The 24,935-nt window shown below is 39.8% G+C and overlaps 1 protein-coding gene across 1 annotated transcript in view; it reads right to left on the bottom strand.

Annotated features, from left to right (window-relative positions):
• LOC309806689 (phospholipid-transporting ATPase FetA-like) overlaps positions 1-24,935 on the bottom strand; it is a gene marked incomplete at its 5' end in the record, with an annotated part of 106,659 nt that overhangs the window by 29,047 nt on the left and 52,677 nt on the right. Inside the window, 9 exons of the mRNA XM_082625612.1 lie at positions 1,535-1,731; positions 14,452-14,540; positions 16,106-16,264; positions 17,005-17,087; positions 18,079-18,149; positions 18,515-18,587; positions 21,388-21,449; positions 23,066-23,164; positions 23,997-24,110. Of these exons, the coding sequence (XP_082481738.1) occupies positions 1,535-1,731; positions 14,452-14,540; positions 16,106-16,264; positions 17,005-17,087; positions 18,079-18,149; positions 18,515-18,587; positions 21,388-21,449; positions 23,066-23,164; positions 23,997-24,110 (947 nt within the window). The remainder of the gene's footprint in view (positions 1-1,534; positions 1,732-14,451; positions 14,541-16,105; positions 16,265-17,004; positions 17,088-18,078; positions 18,150-18,514; positions 18,588-21,387; positions 21,450-23,065; positions 23,165-23,996; positions 24,111-24,935) is intronic.

Below are 24,935 nucleotides of genomic sequence, written 5' to 3'. Positions count from 1 at the left end.
GAGAGAAACTTCAGACTTGAAATAGCCCTTTGTTTCAGAAGGGAAAGATCTGTGAGACTCAGAAACAGCTTACAGGAGCTGACCCTCTGATAAATTTCTAGGCAGATCCAGCCTGCCTGTGGGGTAGCTTTTCCCTAGAATAGCCTCCTCTTCATTTTGTCCGAGTTTTCCCAATTGTGGAAGAGGTGCTCAGACCCACATTACTGACTTTATTAGTCCTCATGTGTTGAGTCTTGACCTCTCCCTTCCTTCACCATACCAGTCACCATAGCAATCTCTCTAAACCCAGACATTTAATGATATTATTTCTTTCCTTAGAAAGATCTCTGCTGCTTTTAGGATAAAACCCAAACTCCTTGGCCTGGCATTCAAGGCTCTCCTGAATCTAACCCTAAATTACCATCCAACACCTTAGTCTAGGCTACTCACTGGTCTACGACCAGATCAAGCTTTTAAAAACCTCCAAACCTTTGTACATACTGGTCTTTCTGCTTGTAATATTCTTTTCCCATGTTCTGCTTGGTAAATTCTACTCTTTTCTCAAATATCAGTTTGATTATTACTTTTTTCTGTAAATCCTAAGCCTCTACAGGCAGAACCAACCTATTCCTTTTCTAGGCTCCCATAGCATTCACATATACATTTCTATTACATCATTCTTCATATTGTACCTTAATTATTTACTTAAGTATCTGTTTCCATGTCTATGTTGTAAGCTTATCTAGAGGAAGGGTTGTCTTATTATTCATGTTTCTTTCTCTGGCACCTAATATAGTGCTTGGCACATAGTAGGTGTTCAATAAATATTTATTAAATTAGTAAGATAATTTAGTTATATTGGGTGCTTTTGGGGTTGGGATGCCACAGTGCAGGGTTTAGGAAACCTGAAAAGAAGGATGCAAAAAATGTGTTTGTGTGTGTGTATGTGAAAGGGAATGTTGAAAATAGAAAAAGGAGATCAGAGTACAGTAAAGACTTATTTTACCTATATTTCAAATTTTTGTCCAAGGTGCTCATGAAAAGGGGAAGGAAACATCCTTCATCTTCTCCAACTTTTAGGAACCAGAACTTAAGTCACAATTACACCTATCTACCGTTTGCCACATTGTTTCTGTGGGAAAACTCATTCTGAGTTCTGAATTAACTGATATACAAATGAATGTTTGGAATCTGTCTCACTGATAAACTAGGGGCTGCCTAGATTGTGCTTTAGCATCACCAAATTTTTGTGCATTTTTTTCTAATTATTTCATGTGTTTGTTTGTCTTATTTAGTCATGTACATTATAAACTATTTGAGGGTTGGGATAATTTTCTTTTGTATAACCCACAGAGTATCTAGGATGGTATTCTGGATATAGAAAGCATTTATGCAGTCTCTAGATATGTCTCAGAGTGCTTTGTGCAGCAGGCACTGTGCAAAGTAAAGGGTTAAAGAGCACAGAATCTATACTTTCTGAAAGTTCACAGTCTAGTTGGGGAATTAAGTAGGAAGTATGAAGTCAGCTTGTCCCCCAGTGGTCAAAGAAGCCTACCTGACGTAGAGGGAAATAGGCACCACGGTGTTGAGAATAATGAAGTAGGACCAGAATATAAGGACGGCAGAGACAGCTGATGAAGAGACATATTCTTTCCATGGCAGAAAATCCTGGAAGTAGTAGCCTTTCTTGTTTTCCCAAATGCAATGACCAATTGCTAGGACAAAACACATGCTGCCTAAAAACAGAAAAATCTAGAAATCAAAAAAAGAATTAAATTAACATTTCATCCAAGACGTGCTGCTTCAGTTCTACTGTTTGGAGCCTATCTCTCAACAAAGCCTCTCTCTTTTCTTGGAGGGCAGGGGGACCCTGACGCTCACAGTCTCTAGGCAGTAGTACACAGGACAGAAAAGAAAGCCCAGCAGGAGCCATCCTTGGGATTTTTTTTTTTTTTATCTTGCAGTACGCAGGCCTCTCACTGTTGTGGCCTCTCTGTTGCGGAGCACAGGCTCCAGACGCACAGGCTAAGCGGCCATGGCTCACGGGCCTAGCCGCTCCGCAGCATGTGGGATCCTCCCGGACCAGGGCACAAACCCTTGTCCCCTGCATCGGCAGGCGGACTCTCAACCACTGCGCCACCAGGGAAGCCCCCATCCTTGGGATTTTGACAGGAGATAATAGTAACTAAAATATAGTAAGTATCAATTAAGTGCCAATAATTGTGCTAAGTACTCTACCTGTATTATTTAATTTAATATTTATAATACCCTTCTTTTAATAACAGACAAGAAACTTGATATTAAGAATGGAAAAGTATTTTGCCTAAAGTCATTTGGCTACTAACTAGGATAGACAGGTCTTGAACTAGTTCCAGAACCCAATCTCTTAATTACTCCATTACTGAAGTGAGGTTCTGCTTTAAAAAAAAGTCTAAAATGTGTGGCATTGGCTTAGCAGCTGGGGGTGGGTGGGTGGTAAGGAAATGGATATAAAAGGCTGACAATATGGCAATCATTTTTACAGTAAAGAATATGGTAAAACTGGAAGACAGACCATGTGCCTACTGAGGCTAGAGCTCTAAGGGAAATGGTTAGAATTAGAATATTAGTGTGTGTTGGCTGACTTTAACAAAAGAAAGAGTTGAAACAGAGGAATAACTGGCCAACTTTAAGCAGAAATGAAAAGGAATAGCGTGAAATCTGGGTCATCAAAGGACTGGAAAAGCCTATTACTTTTAGACACCAAAGAGGAAAGAAGAGACAAGATTGAGATCTTAAGCAAACAAGGCCCAATAATTCTTTTCAGCTGAATAAAATGAATCAGCCTGGAGGCAATGTTCAGATTAAAGATGGCACCTTTTTACCGAACCAAGATTATTGTTCTAGATAACCTCAACTTTCTTGCCATTAGGTTGAGAGAAAAGGGCATGGAGGGGAAAGGATGCAAAGAAAGAAGACAGATTTGAGAACTATGTTTAGAAAAGAACTTTGGGGAGGAGGGGATAATAATCCTGAACTCATTTTACAAAGCCAGCATTACTCTGGTACCAAAGCCAGAGAAGGACACTATAAGAAAAGAAAACTACAGGCCAATACCCCTGATGAATGCAAAATTTCTCAATAGCAAACCAAATTCAACAGCATATTAAAAGGATCATACACCATAATCAAGTGGGATTTAGACATTAATGAAAGAAACTGAAGAAGACAAGTAAATGGAAAGATATCTTATATTCACGGATTGGAAGAGTTAAGCAACGTTAAAATGTCTATACTACCCATGCTATCTATAGAGTCAATGCAATCCCTATCAAGATTTCAATGGAATTTTTTATAGAAATAGAAAAAAAATCCTAAAACTTGTATGGAATCATGAAAGACCTCAAACAGCCAAAGCAGTCTTGAGAAAGAAGCAAGGTGGGTGCATCTCATTTCCTGATTTCAAACTATATTACAAAGCTATAGTAATCAAAACAGTATGGTACTGGTATAAAAACAGACATATAGACCAATGCAACAGAAGTGTGAGCCCAGAAATAAACCCATGCATATATGGTCAACTAATATTTGACAAGGGAGGCAAATGGTGTTGGGAAAACTTGATATTCACATGCAAAATAATGAAACTGGACCCCTATCTTATACCACTCACAAAAATTAACTTGATATGGGGCTTCCCTGGTGGCGCAGTGGTTGAGAATCCGCCTGCCGATGCAGGGGACACGAGTTAGTGCCCCAGTCTGGGAAGATCCCACATGCCGCGGAGTGGCTGGGCCTGTGAACCATGGCTGCTGAGCCTGCACGTCCAGAGCCTGTGCTGCAAAACGGGAGAGGCCACAACAGTGAGTGGCCCGTGTACCGCAAAAAAAAAAAAAAAAAAAAAAAAAAAATTAACTTGATATGAATTAAAGACTTAAGTGTAAAACCTGAAATAATAAAACTCCTAGAGGAAAACATAGAAACAGAGAGAAAAAGTTCCTTGACAGCAGTCTTGGCAATGACTTTATAGATATGACACCCAAAGCACAAGCAACAAAAGCACAAATAAACAAGTGGGATTACATCAAACTAAAAAGCTTTTGTACAGCAGAAGAAACAATCAACAAGATAGAAAGGCAATCAGTGGAATGGGAGAAGATATTTGCAAACCACATATCTGATAAGGAGTTAATATCCAAAATATATAAGGAAATAGCTCAATAGCAAAAAAAAAATTCAATTAAAAAATGGAAAAAGGGGCCTCCCTGGTGGCGCAGTGGTTGAGAGTCCGCCTGCCGATGCAGGGGATACGGGTTCATGCCCCGGGCTGGGAGGATCCCATGTGCCGCGGAGCGGCTGGGCCTGTGAGCCATGGCCGCTGAGCCTGCGCATCCGGAGCCTGTGCTCCGCAACGGGAGAGGCCACAGCAGTGAGAGGCCCGCGTACCACAAAAAAAAAAAAAAAAAAAAAAAAAAAAAAAGGAAAAAGGTCTTGAACAGACATTTTTCCAAGGAAGATATTCAAATGGCCGATAAGTACATGAAAAGATACTCAACATCACCAATCATCATGTGATACTCTTGGTGGGAATGTAAATTGGTACAGCTACGTTGGAAAACAACATGGAGGTTCCTCAGAAAATTAAAAATAGAACTACTATATAATCCACTTCTGGGTATATGTCTAAAGGAAATTAAATGACTCTTTTAAAGAGATATCTCCACCCCCATGTTCACTGCAGCATTATTTACAATAGCCAAGACAGGGAAATAACCTAAGTGTCTATCAACAGATGAATGGATAAAGAAAATGTGACACACACACACACACACACACTCACACACACACACATACACACACACTACAATGGAACGTTATTCAGCCATGAAAAGAAGGAAATCCTGTCATTTGAGACAAATGCCCAACTCTCCAAAAAACTGCCAAATACTTTCCAAAGTGGCTGTACAATTTTACATTCCACCAGCATCATATGCCCACATGCCTGTAGAGAAGACATGTATGATGTTATTGTGAACCACTTCTAAGTCTACTCAGGGGTCTTCAAACCTGTGCCCTTTAACACAAGTTGTGAATTGCTCAAAGCAACCCATCCCCACTGCTAGAAAATTTTAGGTCTCATCTTTGAGTCACTGATAGAAAGTCTTTGGAGACAAGAGTTTGAAGGCAGGAGGAAAAGATCTAACTGGGACCATTCTCAGAAAATGAGATTTAAAAATCCTTATTATGAAAAATTTCAAACACATATTAATGTATATAAATACTATAATGAACCCCTATGTGCCCATCACCCAGCTTCACCAATTATCAATTCATGGTCAGTTTTATTTTATTCCAAACCTCCTCTTACCCTGTCCTCCCTTTTATTTTAAGCAAATTTCTCACATTATATAATTTTATTTGCAAAGTTTAATATATCTCTTTAACTTTTTTTTTTTTTTTTTTTTTTTTGCGGTACGCGGGCCTCTCACTGTTGTGGCCTCTCCTGTTGCGGGGCACAGGCTCTGGACACGCAGGCTCAGAGGCCACGGCTCACAGGCCTAGCTGCTCTGCAGCATGTGGGATCTTCCCGGACGGGGGCATGAACCTGTGTCCCCTGCATCGGCAGGCAGACTCTCAACCACTGCACCACCAGGGAAGCCTCAATATATCTCTTTAAAGGATCTTATTTAAACACATAATCACAAAACCTTTATCACTTAAAAAGTTAGTAATAAATCCTTAATATCATTCAATATTTGAGATTTGAGAATTGAATAAGGGATGGAGGAGAACAAAACAGGAGGATCAAAATAAAAAAGAATAAAGTCTGCTTTCATTCCTAGCCTAATGCAGATTCATACTGAGTACTTCCACTCTTTGTGATGAAGGTTTCTTCGGGGCCATAAAACCCTTCTTAATCTTACTCATCCTTCCTTATACTTCTCTTTAATGGGTCATGTGAAAGCATGGCTTATCCTCATGGTTCAGATTAAACTTCACTGATTAGTTCTACTGGCTTTTTGGACAGTCTATATGGCCAATATTAAATCTGAGACCATATTCCTCTACCTGCCACTTCTTCAGGCCCGACTCCATCAGCTCCAGTGGGAAAAAGTGGGGAAGGTAAAATGATTATAATAAACTATTATTATTTATTTATAAATATAAATTTATTGATAATCTATTTGTTTATTATAAATTATTAGAATAAATAATTTAATACCCTCTAAAGCTGTGGGAGAAAATTACTGAGTGAACTTCAACACCCTTTCTGCTCCATACCTGTTGCCTGGATAATTGAGAATTACCCATCAGTCATTTCCAGTGCTGTGCCATCCCTCCATTGTTAGACTATGAGTCTTACAGAACCAGATCTCTCTGTTCAGATTTTGTTTTTAAATTTATGTATTTAGTTAATTTATTTATTTTTGGCTGCATTGGGTCTTTGTTGCTGCCTGCAGGCTTTCTCTAGTTGCGGCGAGCCGGGGCTACTCTTTGTTGCGGTGCACGGGCTTCTCATTGTGGTGGCTTCTCTCGTTGTGGAGCACGGGCTCTAGGTGTGCAGGCTTCAGTAGTTGTGGTGCACGGACTTAGTTGCTCCGCGGCATGTGGGATTCTCCCAGACCAGGGCTCGAGCCCGTGTCCCCTGCATTGGCAGGCGGATTCTTAACCACTGCACCACCAGAGAAGTCCCTTTCTGTTCAGACTGAGCCAGCAGAAAGGAAGTCGGCTTTATCAGACCAAGACCCTGAGAGCAGGGCTTCGCCCCCTCAGAGAGGCCTGCAGGGGCAGGACACAGTTTGCTCTTTCCTCATTCCTAGAGCTTTTCCTGCCATCCTGAGGCTTTCTAAACCCTTGCAGATGTTCTCTTTCTTAAGAAACATTCATGTTGTGATGGAGTTTATTGGTACTTAGCCTAAAGCTTCACTTTGCTTCCTTTCTATAGGGAGAAAGAAACAAGAAATTGGTTTTTGCTACAAACCCCAGACGTTACTTGTTTATTACAAGAGCCAGTCAGACCCAAGAAGACCTGTGTGCAAAAAGTGGTTCCAGTAAAGGCTGAAAGAGATACTCAATTTTGTCAAGAACTAAGGCCATTGCTGGTCACAGTGGAGCTCCCAGGTGTCACAGGCAGTCTGCAAAAAGAGAGTACTCCTTGGTCCTTTGGTCCTTCACCTCTGTGCTTTTCATTGTGCCTTACCCAAGAAGTATATCCTGGATTTCTGGCATCATTCAAATTTCAAGCATTTTGCCCCACAAATACGTCCTATTAAGAGACTAGGGTTCAAAAGCATTGTCATTGTGAGCTCTGGGGAGATCTGGGGAGGGGGAAAGGACCAAACTCCAGCTCCCCTGTGGGCTTATCAGGAAGGAGTTTTACTAAACATGCTTCCTGTGTCTGTCAGATTTTCCTCTAAGAATCATTTCCAAAAATGGGAAAAAATGAAGTGTTTAAATCAGGAAGGATTTCTGCTTCAGCTTTGAGAAATGACAATGCATTATATCTAACTACACTGACAATGTCTTGGCAAAAATACCACATAAACAAAACTGCTGAGCTGATAAGAACATAGCTAATTCAAGAACATTTCTTCATTTAATAACCATTCAAAAGATATTTCCTGAGAACCGTTTTGTGCAAGGCACTCCCAAGAATATAGAGATGAATATGACATAATTTCTACCTTAGAGGCTCATAATTTGGTAGCTCAGGTATTCATTCATTTTTTTTCACTAACTTAACACATAATAATAACAACACATTTTTTTCACTAACACAACACACATAACTCAACAACATAATAATGATGCTCCTGTTATGTGTCAAACATAATTCTAGGGGCTGGGATACAGTGGTGATAAAAGACAATGCCTTAACTCTCAGAGAGTTTGTAATCCTGTGGAGATATGAGGAAATCAGATATGTTAAGAAAAGAAAAAATACAAATTAACTAGTGCTAAATGCTGTGAGGAAAATAAAACAAGTTAATACTATAAAAAAGGTCTTAATGGAGGTGGCTACTTTAGATAGGGTGGCAGAGAAGGCTTCTCTGAAAAGGTGACATTGAATACTGAAAAAGAAGCAAGCCATGCAAAGGCCTAGATAGACATTTCCAGCAAGGGTAAAGGTCCCATGATAGGAACAAGTTTGCTCTCTCACTTGATTTGTAGTTTGCCTGGGTATAGATTTCTAGGTCAAAGTAATTTTCACTCAGAACTTCGAAGGTATGACCCTATTGGTTTCTAGGGCCTGGTAGTGCTGGTGAGAAATCTGACGTCAATCTAATTCTCATTTGTTGTTGGTATCTTCTTCTTATCCCTATGAAAAAGTTAAGGGACTTCTATACACCATTGGAGTTCTAGAATTTCATGATGTTTAATGGATGCTTTAAATCTGAAATTCATATCCTTCTTCAATTCTATGAAATATTCTTCTATTATTTCTTTGACAATATTGCCCCCTCCGTTTTCTCTTTCTGATACTCCTGGGAGATCATGTGGGGGCTCTTGGTTTGGTCCTCCATTAAAAAAATGTATTTATCTCTTTGACTTTTGGTTTTATGGTCTAGTAGCATTCTTTGACTCTTTATTTCAGCCCTTCTACTGGCTTTTTAATTTCAGTAATTTTTACTTTCCAAAATTCTTTTTGTTATTCTTAGATTGCCTTTTTTATTCTTTCATTAAAAAAAAAAATTTTAGGGAATTCCCTGGCGGTCCAGTGGTTAAGACTCTGCGCTTTTACTGCTGAGGGCCTAGAGTGGATCCCTGGTTGGGGAACTAAGATCCCACAAGCTATGGCGTGGCACCCCCCCAAAAAAATTTTAGCCTATTCTTATTTTATTTGTGCAATTGTTTCTTCTAAGAATACTAGTAAAATTCTTCTGAAAGTTCTTTTCTTTTCTCTTCCCTGAATTATAATCTGTTTTTTCCAGAGTCAGTTATTCTATTTGTTCATCCTCATCCTCCTCTTTTGTGCTCCTGGTTTCCTTCCAGTTCACTTAAAAACAGGAGTAAAAGAGTAGTTTCATCATTATAGGTTAGTTTTATTTCCTTTGGTTAATTTTGTTTCTCGAGCAGACCACTCCCCTGGATGGGAAGATGGAACCATGAGTTCTGTGTAGGTAGGCAGAATGTGTTCTTTCACTGGTTTTACCCTAGAGTACACAAGGAGCTTGCTGGCAAACTTGAGTCCCCCAAATTTAAAATAAAGTGGGTTTTACTCTGAAGTGATGACACCCACATTAGAAGCCCTACCCCTCTGCAGACAGATTGTTAAATTTCTTCGGAAAGCAGTTCTCCTGTTTGAGACTAGAGGTCAGATACATTTGTTACTGCTATATGTATGCCTATAGGGGTGGTAGGATGGTACAGAGGGCCAGGTGTTATCCATGCTGTTTCATGGGCAATTTCAAAATTAATTATCCTGATTATTACCCCCACATCTTACTCCTGCTCTCAATTCCTGCTGAATCTAGCTTGGAACTACTCTTGAGGAATGCATTTCCATGGAAGCTTTCACTACTCTGGTTTATTTATTGGTATAATCTATCTACTTTCTGCCTTCCAAAAGCTCATCAGCATCTTGGGTCTGCTGACAGTTCTTCACGCTCTGTCAGGGGATTTATTTTCTATTTGTACTTCCTAACAGTCATTTCATTAGGATCAAATAGGAAGTCTCAACGTCCTTCTTAAACTAGGTGCCCAAAAGTGAACATGGGACCCAAGATAATATTCCCTACTTTCTGAAGGAATGATTGCATGAATGACCTCATAAATGTAGAAATTCATAGCAGCTACTCTGCTAGTTTAGCTGCTCTGGGCATTTACACTGCTTCTCTGCTGCAGCCATCTTGTGAGAACTTGAGCAGAGAACTGCATTCTCTTTGGACACTCCCAATGCAGATCCCTCTATACCTCTGCTTTAATCTGCTCTGGTGTTCTCTAGGCCTGCTATTCAGCCACCATCCTAGGACTTCCTTTCACTGTTCTCATGCTTCCTGGCTTCCATATCTTTCTTGGTTTATTCTCTTGTTTTGCTTGAGTATATACTAGAAGCTTCCTAAGAGAGGATACATGATAAGTAAATTTTTTTGAGTCTTTGCACATATGGATATTTCTTTATACTTACATTTTATTGATAGTTTCAATGGATTTAGAATTATAGGATGCAAATAATTTTCTGGCAGACGTTTGAAGCATTGACGTTTACCTTCTGCTGTTGCTGTTGAGAAGGCCAATGCTATTTTGATTCTTTTTTTTTTTTTTTTTTTTTTTTTCTTTTTTTGCGGTATGCGGGCCTCTCACTGTCGTGGCCTCTCCCGTTGCGGAGCACAGGCTCCGGATGCGCAGGCCCAGCGGCCATGGCTCACGGGCCCAGCCGCTCCGCGGCATATGGGATCCTCCCAGACCGGGGCACGAACCCGTATCCCCTGCATCGGCAGGCGGACTCTCAACGACTGCGCCACCAGGGAGGCCCTATTTTGATTCTTGATTCTTGTATATGACATTTTATTTCTCTCTGGAAGCTCTTAGGATCTTTTTTTTTTTTTTTTTTTTTTTTTTTGCTGTACGCGGGCCTCTCACTGCTGTGGCCTCTCCCGTTGCGGAGCACAGGCTCCGGACACACAGGCTCCGCGGCCATGGCTCGCGGGCCCAGCCGCTCCACGGCATGTGGGATCTTCCGGGATCGGGGCACGAACCCGTGTCCCCTGCATCGGCAGGCGGACTCTCAACCACTGCGCCACCAGGGAAGCCCCTCTTAGGATCTTTTAAAAAAATTTATAATTTCTTCACATGTGGTCAATCTGCCATGTTAAACAGATTTGTCATGTGTTTTAATTTTGTCTCCCCAGGGAAATAGCAAGTATAGCAGAAAGAGCATTAACTCTGAAAAGTTATGCCTAGATGGATAGATGTGATTATTAATAAAATTATGTATGTAAAGCATCTGGCACATATTGATGCCCCATCTCCCAAAAGTGAACGTATATACTTGAGAGCTGAACCCAGGACTTATAATCCTTATGATCCTCACAACACCTGGCACATACTAGGCACATACTAGATTCTCAATAAATATGACTTGCTCTCACCATACACAAAAATAAACTTAAAATGGCTTAAAGACTTAAGTATAAGACATGACATCATAAAACTCCTAGAAGAGAACATAGGCAAAACATTCTCTGACATAAATCATACCAATGTTTTCTTAGGTCAGTCTCCCAGGGCAATAGAAATAAAAACAAAAATAAACAAATGGTACCTAATCAAACTTACAAGCTTTTGTACAGCAAAGGAAACCATAAACAAAATGAAAAGACAACCTACTGAATGGGAGAAAATATTTGCAAATGATGTGACTGACAAGGGCTTAATCTTCAAAATATACAAACAGCTCATACAACTCAACAACAACAAAACAAACAACCCTATCCAAAAATGGGCAGAAGACCTAAATAGACATTTCTCCAAAGAAGACATACAGATGGCCAAGAGGCACATGAGAAGATGCTCAACATTGCTAATTATTAGAGAAATGCAAATCAAAACTACAATAAGGTACCACCTCGCACTGGTCAGAATGGCCATTATCAAAAAGTCTACAAATAACAAATGCTGGAAAGGGTGTGGAGGAAAGGGAACCCTCCTTCACTGTTGGTGAGAATGTAAGTTGGTGCAGCCACTGTGGAAAACAGTATGGAAGTTCCTCAGAAAGCTAAAAATAGAATTACCATATGATCCAACAATCCCACTCCTGGGCATATATCCAGACAAAACTGTAATTCAAAAAGATACATGCCTATGTTCATAGCAGCACTATTCATAATAGCCAAGACATGGAAACAACTTAAATGTCCATTGACAGATGAATGGATAAAGAAGATGTGGTACATATATACAATGGAATACTACTCAGCCATAAAAAGAACGAAATAATGCCATTTGCAGCAACATGGATGCAACTAGAGATTATCATGCTAAGTGAAGTAAGTCAAAGAGAAAGATGAATATCATAAGATATCACTTATATGTGGAATCTAAAATATGGCACAAATGAACCTATCTATGAAACAGAAACAGAAACACAGACATAGAGAACAGACGGGTGGTTGCCAAGGGGGAGGGATGGAGTGGGAGGTTGGGGTTAGCAGATGTAAGCTTTTCTATATAGAATGGATAAACAACAAGGTCCTACTGTATAGCACAGGGAACTATATTGAAAAGAAAGGGTTTATCCTGTGATAAACCATAATGGAAAAGAATACCAAAAAAGAATGTATATATATGCATAACTGAATCACTTTGCTGTACAGCAATAATTAACACATCATTGTAAAGCAACTATACTTCAATAAAAAATATGATTTGATGATGATGAGTCTTTGCCATTATTTTTCTGTGGGACTCTATTTATGATATTTATCTTTACTGTGTCTCAATTTGCATATTTGTCAATGGGGAAAATACTTCTTGACTTGCTTATTGTTCACGTGTTGTGAAGCTTCAGTTAGTGAATGTGAAAATATTCAAAAAAGTTAAAATCCCTCTAGAGATGTCAAGTACAGTTTCTGGTCTCAAAGCTGAATGAATCTTTTTTTTCTTTTAACATCTTTATTAGAGTATAATTGCTTTACAATGGTGTGTCAGTTTCTGCTTTATAACAAAGTGAATCAGTTATACATATACATATGTCCCCATATCTCTTCCCTCTTGCATCTCCCTCCCTCCCACCTTCCCTATCCCACCCCTCTAGGTGGTCACAAAGCACCGAGTTGATCTCCCTGTGCTATGCGGCTGCTTCCCACTAGCTATCTATTTTACGTTTGGTAGTGTATATATGTCCACGCCACTCTCTCACTTTGTCCCAGCTTACCCTTCCCCCTCCCCGTATCCTCAAGTCCATTCTCTAGTAGGTCTGCTGCATCTTTATTCCTGTCTTGCCCCTAGGTTCTTCTGACCATTTTCTTTTTTTTTTTTTTTTTAAGATTCCATATATATGTGTTAGCATACGGTATTTGTTTTTCTCTTCCTGACTTACTTCACTCTGTATGTCAGTCTCTAGGTCCATCCACCTCACTACAAACAACTCAGTTTCATTCCTTTTTATGGCTGAGAAATATTCCATTGTGTATATGTGCCACATCTTCTTTATCCATTCATCTGTTGATGGACACTTAGGTTGCTTCCATGTCCTGGCTATTGTTGAATGAATCTTCCTAACTTTTGAAAATCCCATTTATTAAATCCAAAGGATATAGAAAAAGAACTGTAACATTTACCATAATAAATAACAGAGAACACACAATTTGTAATTCAGATATTAATGAGAGATGTACAGAAAAAGGGCACTTTTATCTTCTAAGCAATAGAGTAAAAATAAAATATAAAAGTAATGGAATCAAGTATAGGCAGCATTGGAACCACTCAGTCATGCAGAGAAGCTGTATAAGCGAAGAAATTAATCTGTCTATATCTAACAAGAAAAAAGGCAACCCGTATATAATAGCATGGAAATAATTAATTAGTCTTCAATTTAAACTTCTATTCTCAAAGCTGATTATTATCTATTGAGTGCTTATAAAATTTTTTTATTGGAATATAGTTGATTTACAATGCTGTGTTAGTTTCAGGATACAGCAAAGTGAATCAGTTATACATATACATATATCCACTCTTCTTTAGATTCTTTTCCCATATAGGCCATTACAGAGTATTGAGTAGAGTTCCCTGTGCTATACAGTACGCCCTTATTAGTTTTCTATTTTATATATAGGAGCGTGTATATGTCAATCCCAATCTCCCAATTTATCCCTCCTCCCCTTGCCCCCGGTAACCCTGTTTGTTTTCTACATCTGTGACTCTGTTTCGTAAATAAGTTCATTTGTACCCTTTTTTTAAGACTCCACATATAAGCTATATCATATATATTGAGTGCTTTTCAAATTTCATTTCTTAGCAGCAGAATCCTTTATTTTCCAACTGAGAGCTTACAGAACAGATAAATCTGAAGCTGCTCTTTTTCAAGCAGGAACTTCAGAATGAAGAGGCCGAACAAAACTCTTCATCTTCTCTATTCCCCCTGCAGCAGACCTTAGACTCCTCTAAGGAAACAGAGTTTGAAAATCATTGGTTTAAGTAAGGTGATCTATTAGTCCAAGTAAGGTTTTATTAAAGTGGTCATGAGTAAAACTGGCTATGAAAAAAAGTGTCTTAATTTCTAAAGCAGGGTCCATAATCTATTCTGGTACCACTAATCAAAGTATCAAAGCTTCAACAAGTTATGACTGTCCTCCACAACAGAGGTATAAACTTGAGACTCCCTTGTCAATGAGTCCTGTTCTTTTCTGCTTCAGACATTAGTATGTGGGCTCCTAAAACTGCTTGAGGTTTTCAAACAACTAAATTCTGACTTGAAAATACCACCTACTGCTGTGGAAGGAAGGGAAGTATGCCTATTTGTAAAGAAACAGAAAAAAGTCTTTAACTTACCCAGAGCACAAGGACATTCATGAGATGGTCTATGTGTGTCCGTTTAAAAGTGGACTTTCCACTGTTCTGCATTAATTTGGTGTCTGGTCCTAAGTGAAACAGGGAGACATCACCTCTTAGAATCACTGAATATTCTCAAGAGGATTGAAATTGGGTTACAATGTACCTTTATGATCATTTAATCAAACCTGTTTCCAATGCTAGGGGATAAAGTCCCGGAGAAAGGCTCATGCTTGGTGCCAATAACTCAAAGAATGGAAAATTTGTTTCTAAGGATAATCCCAACTACTTCTGCAAAGTGCATCAATGCTTGACACCTCCCTCTCTTTGCTGCACCTTAGTCTAGTAGTTTTTCATTGATAAGTCAGAATAGGAGCCACAAGCTTCTCTCTCATCACCATCCGGTTTATTTAGCTTAGAAAAGGGATTTTCTGATAAGGAGAACTTCACCTTCTTTTGAGGAAACCCATTGCTGGCCCAGGCTCTATTTAAAGTTTCTAATTAAGAAATGGAGAGAGGAAAAGGCAATGGCAGTGATTTCTCTTGAGGTGGAAGCTTGGGAGCTGAGATTTCTCTGGAGCTGAGAGACAGAGACTCTGCATTTCTTTATGACAAGGCAGATAATAAGTAGAAATAAAGAGCTTTTTTTTCTTTTATAAGAGCTCCTATAGGAACCAACATTTTAAAAATTTTATTTATTTATTTATTTTTGGCTGCATTGGGTCTCCATTGCTGTGCACGGGCTTTCTCTAGTTGCGGTGAGCAGGGGCTTCTCTTGTTGCAGACCACGGGCTCTAGTCATGCGGGCTCAGTAGTTGTGCCTCATGGGCTCTAGAGCACAGGCTCAGTAGTTGTGGCACATAGGCCCAGTTGCTCCGTGGCATGTGGGATCTTCCTTGACCAGGGCTCAAACCCATGTCCCCTGCACTGGCAGACAGATTCTCAACCACTGCACCACCAGGGAAGCCCTAAAGAGCTTTTAATGGCCACTGGGACTAGAGTTGGAAATTATTATCTTACTGTGGTTGTTGTCATCAATGCCCACTGTCACGGAGGGCACAGGGTGGCACAGAATCGTCCTCTGTTTTCCAGCACTACCTTATAACTCAAGAAAATCCCTCAGTAAGCATAAGGGATTATGGTTCTAAATGCCATCTCAAGATGGGCCACTGCTAATGAGCCACATGTGCCTTTTCTCTGGCATGAACACTTCATATTGTATTCTATATTCTACATAATGACCGCTGTGTTTATTTTTTCCTCATGGGAGCAATCCACATGTATACTCTCCCCTTTCACATGTTCCCCTTTCATATGCTAATACTATGTGTACTTCTACGTGTATACCTTCTCTTGTGTCCAGATATGTTTAGAAAGACTTATGAATGCTCTGTGGTCTTGGAACACAAAGCCTTCCTCTAACAAAGGCAGGGCTGATATGCTGGCAGCTCATTGCTTGGAAAAAAAGTCATTTTTTTCTTAAATTATCCATCCATCTATCCATCTACCTGCCTCCCTTTCTATCTGTCTCAAAGCCATAGTGTTCTGCTACATATCTGAGCACCATATCTGCATCCTGAAAACTAAGTACCCACAACGTGGCTACTAATGGAATCCAGCAGGCTGGGGGTCTGTGGCCCCCATGAAGACGTACCAGTAAAAATTACCAAGCCATAGCACCAATCTGTATTCCTGATGATGCAGCCTCGGAGAATCAGCCTGTCATGATCCAGGACGTAATTTTTTCCTTTATAAATCAGTATTCCTGTGAATCTGTCCAACCTGTTATTGGGAGACTCACACCTCACTTTTCCTGAAAAAAAAAAAAAAAAAAGAAGGAATAAGAGTCCTGACTCTGTAATCTTAATTCTTTCCTAACAGGACAGAGGAGGCTTAACAGAAAAGAGGAAAGAACATACCCTTTTCAAAATATACACACATCTTTTGCCTATCCTTTCTCAGCCGCTGCCCATTTCTCACCAGGCAGACAAGGGGTTCTGGGCATCAAAGAAGAGTAATTCTGTGACATGGGTCATCCAGAGAGAGAACAACCCACATGATAACCTATCACCATCAGTACTTCTAGATCAAATGAGCTGAATCTGAAGAAATTTTAAAACTACTTAAAGCAAACCTAGTATTTTTTTCAAAATGGAAATAATTTGACTTTTTCATGATTAGTAAAGTAAAATATGCCCATTGTAAATACATATACAACATTAAAAGGAGAAAGGAGAAAGTAAAATTCACCCACTGCCTCGAAATAAGCACTATTAAACTTCTGTAGTACATCCTTCCAAGTTTTTTTCTATACATGTACTCATAAACATACATATGTTTCCAAAAACAGGTTTATGTTACATATACTATGCATAGTGTATTGCAATCTTTTTTCACTTATTAATATGTTGTGAATATTTTTCCATGTGAATAAATATCAACTTACACATCGTTTTTAATAAGTTATGTAGAATTCACTGTATGGATGTACCACACTTTAACCAGACATCTACTAATAAAAATTTGGGTTGGCAAACCTATTTCCTAACTCACCATCAAAGGCAGACAGCAGCTTCAGGTTGTCTTCCATCTTACTGGTAACTGAGATGGCTTGCTTCACTTTCAAGTTGGTTTCACTAGAGTAAAGAATGCACATACATAACAGCAGCACAGGTCCAATTTCTCCTACTTTAGAAAACAGTTGTTGCCAATAGAGCTTGGGCCATGAGAGTCACTCCCACTGTTATCCTCTCTCAAGAAAAGTATTGAGGTGGGATGGTTCTACAGGGAAGCTGAGTATTAGCCCACTTGTTCCCCTCTCTCCCTGAAACACATATCAACTACTTTAACCAACCTATGAGATCTTGCAGGTCAGATGCTCTAGAAAAGCTGAAGAAACATCACAAGACAACCTGGAGGGGGTACCTGGTCCCTTCAAGAATAAGGAGCAGGTCCTGGTAAGAATGTGCATATACCTCCAAGTAAACATACTCCTCATCTCATAAATATTTACAGGATCCATGAAGGGATCCCACTTAACCATTTGCTGATACAAGAATGCACAGAGACAGAAGTAAAAAAGAAGCCACATTTCAGAAAGTTTGTGGGCATGAAGAGGAATAGCTGTAAGGATGCAGATTGACACAAAACTCCACAGGACAAGCTCTCTGAAGATGGTCTCTATACTCCGAAGATCTTAGCTTTTGCACGTTAATGAATTTCTACCTTAAATCCTTTCTAGAACATGGTTTATCAGTACATAATTACCTCCATATTCATTTCCCCTGCCCTGGAAACTTTGGAACTATATTCTGAAATTTTACAGTTCTGTTAACGTCTTTCTTACCACTCAGCATTACTGAATATAGATAGTCAGACAGAATGTCTCCAGTTTAGAGATGGAGAATACAGAGTTTATTTGCCCAGATTCTGCACCAGTGGATGCTAAATTATTGGTGTCAAGAGCTCAGCCTTAGACTTGAGGTCCCAAGAGTCTGGCCTCCTATCTTATCTAGATATTTCTAGCCTCTTTTAGCACTTCATTCTCTGCATCATGTTCTCCCTCAGTGAGAAATCACTCTAAGCTGGCTCAACCATCTTAATGGACTATCAGGAGGGAACACTCACCCGTCCAGTTCTGCTGTTTCTATATATGTCAGACTGTAGGGCTCACTGCTAGAGAGTAATAGTATATCAGCCTGTGGTCAGAAAAGTCAGAGAAGATAAGGAAGGCAGGAAGGTACACTTTTAACATTACAGTGTGACAAAAGCAATTACCTCAGGAACAGATGTTCATCTTAAGAATATTATAGACATTTGGTTTACTTTCTTTGCCTAGGACCCATCACTGCTACCACACACCCCCTCTCCAAAAACTAGTCATATTTTACCTGTAGCTGTGGTGAGAAATGGACAAGAACAAACTTCTTACCACAGGAGATGTTGATCTCTGGATGCAAAGTGAGGAAGGTGAAGGTCACCAAAAGGAGTGGTCACAGAAGTTGCTAAAAGGGTTCCTATTCAAGCCAAAAGAGAAAAAGCCACAGCCCAAAGAGGTACTCACCGTGACAACCTGATTATTTTCTAGTTTTATTATATCTCCCACTTGGACATTCATCCATTTGTCTGTCACTATCCTGCAAGAAAGTGAGCCTTGAATGCCTGCATGACTGCTCTGAGAATTTCCCCACAGCCCTGTTTTGACAATCAAGAAGGAAAAAAAAAAAGCTGAGATGAACTCAAGGCTCAAAGGAGGACCAAACTGGGTTTGGTCTGATACTCCTTGCTACAATTAAGAATGGGGCCCATTTCTCTTGACTTAAGGCTATAAGAGTTTTCTAAAACTCTATAAAGGTATATGTAGACATACATGCACATAATTTTTCTTTAAGTAAAAGCAATATATGCATATGGTAAAAAAAAAAAAACATTTCAAATAATTAAGAAGTATGTAAGGACTTCCCTGGTGGCGCAGTGGTTAAGAATCTGCCAACAATGCAGGGGACACAGGTTTGAGCCCTGGTCCGGGAAGATCCCACATGCTGCAGAGCAACTAAGCCCGTGCGCCACAACTACTGAGCCTGTGCTCTAGAGCCCGTGAGCCACAACTACTAAATCCCACGTGCCTAGAGCTCGTGCTCCACAACAAGAGAAGCCACCGCAATTAGAAGCCCACGCACCACAATGACGAGTAGCCCCCGCTCGCTGCAACTAGAGAAAGCCCGTGCACAGAAACGAAGACCCAATGCAGCCAAGAGTAAATTAAAAAAAAAAAATGTAAAAGGAAAAAGTAAAGTCTCTTCTCTCCCCAGATTTTAGTTTTGCTTCCCCCTAGGTAGCCACTGTGAGTAATTTTTTGCAATTCTTTAGAGAAAATATCAATCCATATAATCATATACAAGATAAACATTTAAAAATTACATAATAGATACATAATTTTCTGTACTTTGCATTTTTCATTTAATAATGTATCTGGGAGAACACTTATAGAAGATGTGGCTCATTCCTCTTGATAGCTAAAAAATGTGGCTTTTAACTAAAGATGTGCTTGTAGCCAGAAATGCTGAGAAATTAAAGTGACAGAAATCACAACTTGAAAAACAAATTTTTTTTCAGTAGTAGCTCTGATCAAACTCATGTGCTCTAGAAAAAGAAAGCCACTTTTTGGAATATAGACAACTCACCTCAAGTGTTACATCAGTCAGACATTCACTGGCTTACAAAGTCTAACCACTAGGGCCCTGCTAGTGAACTCCTACTCTAAAACCTCTCTATGACAAATTCTTCTCTAATCTTATAAAATCCAAGTGCTCAAGCTCCTTGGGAAGTTCATTTGACTAAATTCATTTGGTAACTCCCTAGCCTTGCAAATTTCTTATACACTCAGTTTTACCTTTTCTTTCTACTTCTATTACCTTCCTTTCTTTTTTAATTTTCTTTTTAATCACAACTGACTTTTTTGGTGGTATCTTATGAGAGGCTTCAACAGACCAAAACACTTAGGGAAATAATCCACCATGAGTAAGAATCAGCAGACACAATAAATAACAGAATTAGATGCCCAAGCATGTCACATAATAGAATCATAAGATTAAAACTATAGCTGCTGGTATATATACAATGAAATACTATTCGGCCATAAAAAAGAATTAAATTTTGTCATTTGCAACAAGGATGGACTTGGAGGGTATTATGCTAAGTGAAATAAGTCAGACAGAGAAAGACAAATACTGTATGATATCACTTATATGTGGAATCTAAAAAATACAACAAACTAGTGAATATAAAAAAAAAGAAACAGACACACAGATAAAGAACAAACTAGTGGTTACCAGTGGGGAGAGGCAATATAGGGGTAGGGGATTAAGAGGTACAAACTATCACATATAAAATAAGCTATAAGGATATATTGTACAACATGGGGAATATAGACAATATTTTATAATACTATAAATGGAGTATAACCTTTAAAAATTGTGAATCACTGTATTGTACACCTGTAACTTGTATAATGTTGAACATCAACTATACTTCAATTTAAAAAATATGTTTTTAAAATATAGCTCCTGGGTATTCTGTAAGGTCACCATGAAAAAAGACTGGACCTCAATCTTGAATTCTTTCAGATTTGTGCTTTTTGCAATCATGATTCTGCAAACACTGGTCACTTTTCCTTTCATACAATCTCTATTTGTTGAATTCTTTCCCATCCCTTAAGGCCCAGCACAAATATCACCTCTTCCAGAAAGTCTTCCTTGATTCCTTTAGCCAGCTATGATTGCTCATTTTTATTAATTCCTATGATAATTTTTTGTGCCTCTTATGATAATCTTCACATTTTGCCTTATATAGAAATCATGCCTGTCTCCCTCTATTCCTGCCAAAGGTAAATTGCTCAAATTTTGCAGGAACCCACAAAAAATACAAACATTGACCTAATACTTTAGATAGATATGACCAAACACTACAGCAATGGAGTCAACACCAATATTTTCTTTAGATTGCTAACAAAAAGATGTCCTAACCAAAGGCTACAGTAAAATGGTCAATAAGCCATGTAGAGTCGATTGATGTTCTAAAGACAGGTGTCTCCATGCTGACCACTGTACTAGTAATAACCACTTGCATATTAATACCATGTCATAATTTATTAATTGCTTTAATATATATTATTTGTTTTCATTTTCATAAGCATCCTCTAAGGTAGAGAATATTATCTTCACTTTATAGATAAGAAATATGAGGCCCAGAGACGTCTGAGGTCACATAGGAAGTTTAGGGCATACTAGATCTAGAAACAAATTCTTCTTATGTCCAACCTGAGGCTCTTTTCACTGTCCTGAATCACTTTTGCAAAGCACCCAGCACATCAAGTTTTAGCAAGGCCAATCCTCTCCCAGAGTTGGTCCAACCTAAACTGGCTTCCCTAGGACTTACCTGCCATCCATCAGCAGCAGAACAGAACGACTGTTGACTTGATTGTCGTTTTGGTGCCTTTTCTAAAATTACACAAGAAAAAGTTCAGGAGATAGACATAAAGCAAACTGCATGTAGAAGGTTAATCTTTTGCAGTATTATTCAATGTAGTTCCCCTTCTTTGTAATTCTCCCTCACTCACTCCTTCACCCTCCCAACCCCAAGTCCTTCTACCATAAAAACCAGGCCAAGAAGCTGATTGTCTCTGAGAAGCTGCGGATGGAGGTCAGAAAAAGAACCAAGAGAGAAGAAAGAGACAAAACCTTGGCTTTAATATCAAGAGCCAAAGCCTGGGGTAATGAGAACAAACAACTTATGTCAAAAGCCACAGAGGAGAGAATGCAAAATGAGGGGTAGGATTAGAACCTCATATACCTTGGTAGGCGCAGGGAAGTTAAGTATTCACAAGCATACAGCTACCCTCACCCCCAACCATAGTCAGCATAAGAAGCTTCTACCATGGACGCAGTGAGGAAAGAGGAATAGAGGTCCATTCAAGGACCAAATAAGAAGGTGACAAATAAGGGTATGTCCTGATGCTACGACTCACACAAATCCCCTCCTTCCAGTTGAGATTACTCCCTGCGAAAAGGGTAGGACTGGGAAGAGGGCAGAAAGAATCCTGAATTTGTCAGTTTATCCTAAAGAGACTGAGTTCTAAACCAGAAGTAACTAGGTGGGTTATCCTGAATTGGCAAGTTTACTTTTCAGCTTTCATTAAAAAGGGTTGAGATGGTGAGGTGCTGGTTATGAGCTACATTGAGTTTAGTTATAGAATATTAAGTCATATTTTTGCACACCTGAGTTGTGACTGAAATTTCAACCACTATATGTGCTAATTCTGGTTTTAAAGAGTTACAGAGTTAAAGAGCTGGAGAAACACCCTGCTCTCAAACTTTGGTATAAAAATCTATCCTGTCAAAATCAGAAGGACTCTCTTAGGGAAGCTTCAAGCAGGTCAACAGGATGGACTTCCCAAATCCCACTAGTAGGCATAGTGCTGGTTCCTCACCCTCACCCTTCCTTGCTGGGCCTGCTGTAAAGAAGCAAAGAGGAAGCCATGCAGCACTCACTGAAAGCCAGTTTCTCCCTCCAAGGCCAGGAAAGGAGTCAGCCTCTGTAATGTCATGATCTTTCTAAAACCAGAGGGTTGCTAGCTATGTGTACCTGATAGAACTGAAAGTTGGCAAGGGAAATAAGGGAGAGTTGGAGAGAAGAGGAATGTGGAAAGGGGAGATAAGAGCAGGAGAAAGCAGGGGGGACAGAGGGAGGAGGGAAGAGGAATATAAAAATGGGAGAAGGGTGAATGGAGAAAGAAGGATGAGAGCAAACCCAGAGAGGGCTAACTGAAGGAAGAGGTGGGTTATTAAAAAGGAGATGGAAGGAAACCTGGAAAAAGGTGGCAGTAGGAAGAAAGAGAAAGGCCTTGCATTACCCCTTTCTGGCCATGTATGGCTCACCAATCTTGGGCTTAAGGGAATTTCATATTCCCCTGTGATGGATAAGGACATAGGGAAAGGAAACACCTCTTTCCTTTCAGTGCTTCTTCCTAGCAAAAGGTACTCCTGGGGAGTCCTTCTTGCCCCCCACAGCCTGACTAGGTACAGTGAGAGACTAGAGGCCCAGGAAGCCACTTCACCACGTCGTCGATGGCATCTTTCACTGCTGTTATGGACAGCACCACCATTAGGGGTACCGCAGTCGTGTACCATGCCAAGGAGGAGATCTGGGGAATCAACTGAAAGAGGGACGGGGAGAGAAACTTGGGTCAAAAAACTTAAAGGACAGTGTATTCCCTCCCAATCCCCACCCCACCACCATTTTCCCCTCCCTAGATTTATAATAAATTCAACTATCCTAGTTGTTTTCCATTGCTGTAGCCTCCAAACAACCACCCAAATATCAGGAAACACCTCCTAAGAAAGGATTAAAGAAGAGGAGATAGTAAATTGCCATGTATCTGTCCTGAACTCTAATACCTTTGTCTTGATGGCAAAGAGCCATTTCTACTCTGATAATGAAGGTGCTGGGGGTAGGGCTATAAGAGTGGACACGGGAAAACCACATAACCTCCCACACCCCTCTAGCACAAGGGGAAATGAGATGATCCGTCTCTCTCTCCTAACTTGTGCCTACCCTGCTCGGCTTCCTTGCCCTGTGCTTGTGTTCTAAACCATTCTCCTCCCTCAGCACTCCCGTGTGTTAACTTTCTGTCAGGGAGGCTGGGACAAGAAGGAGGAATGGGATGGCAGCTGAGGTCGGGGTGAAGAGTCAAGTCTGTGGCCTTTTATGGTTAAGCTGAACTGTGGCCATGCAGCCATGATGAGGGAGCACCCCTTACTCGGGACTTGGCGACCTTGTCCCCTTCCTCTTGTAGAGGCTTGTTTCACCCTGGCTAATCCTGACCACAGCTACTCTAGGAGACTGGCCTGAGACTCCAGCCATCCATTTGCCTGTTATCTAAAGAGAGAAGACATCTCTCAGTTTAAGGAGGAGAAGGACTGATTACATAACCTGACCCCAGAGAGGCTGATAAAATACTTTGTGGAAAAGGCCCTAAAAGGCAATACCTGTAGGAAAAGCAAAAAGAGGAAATATGCATTTGCAAGTCTCTGGAACTGTTCAAACAGGTTCATAGGCAAGAAGTTAAAGGCATTATATTTTGAGGTCTTGATGCTATTGTTCTGTGAGTAAAAGAACACAAGCACAATTAGATGAATGAAAGACCCCACCTCCCAGTCTTAACAAACAGGACCAAGACCACTTCATAAAACAGGAAAAAGCCACAGCTCCCCCACATAGTGGGGGAAGGAGGGAAGAAGTGTTTTTCTCCCAACCCCCTTTTCTTTGAGGCCTAGAGTATGCAAAGTTGGCAGAGCTGATCAATGTGTGACATTTTTAGGAGGGGCAGGATTTATTTATGCCCTGAATAGAATTCTTTGTTTATTGATGCCATTGATAATAATGATGATAATAAAATCAACAACAATAAAAACTTACACTTATTGAATAGTTACTATGTATAAAGCACTATTCTAAGCATTTTATATGGAGCATCTTATTTAATTCTCACAACAACCATATGAAGGGAGTAATATACTATCAACTTTTGAGGATGCAGAAATTGAGGCACCGAGGTTAATTTATTTGCCCAAGACCACACAGTTACTTCCAGAGTTGAGATTGTGCTGTCCCCTGAGCCCCAGTTCACTTGTACAGCCATCCAAATGCTTTTTTTTTCTTAGAATCAGAAATCTCTCAGTTTCATCTTACCCTATGACCCAAGGTCCTTCTCAGCCCTAAATAGCAGGCAAGTTTGCCATTTGTGTTAGCTCCACTCAGAGCTCTCTAATGAAGCTTTTCTTAGCCTGGCAAACCCATTTTGTTGTACCTTTACATGTTGCTTTCAATGCTGAAGGATATCAGATGCCAAAAGCAAATTACTGTCTTTCAACCTTAGCCCACTGAAGGTTCCTACACTGGTTGCTGTCAGCATTGGAGACTCACTT

The sequence above is a fragment of the Mesoplodon mirus genome (assembly GCF_964341445.2).
Source record: "Mesoplodon mirus genome assembly, chromosome: 1".
Classification (NCBI taxonomy): domain Eukaryota; kingdom Metazoa; phylum Chordata; class Mammalia; order Artiodactyla; family Ziphiidae; genus Mesoplodon; species Mesoplodon mirus.
The sequence above is the reverse complement of the archived record's forward strand: the minus strand, read 5'-3'. Positions and strand labels throughout refer to the sequence as shown.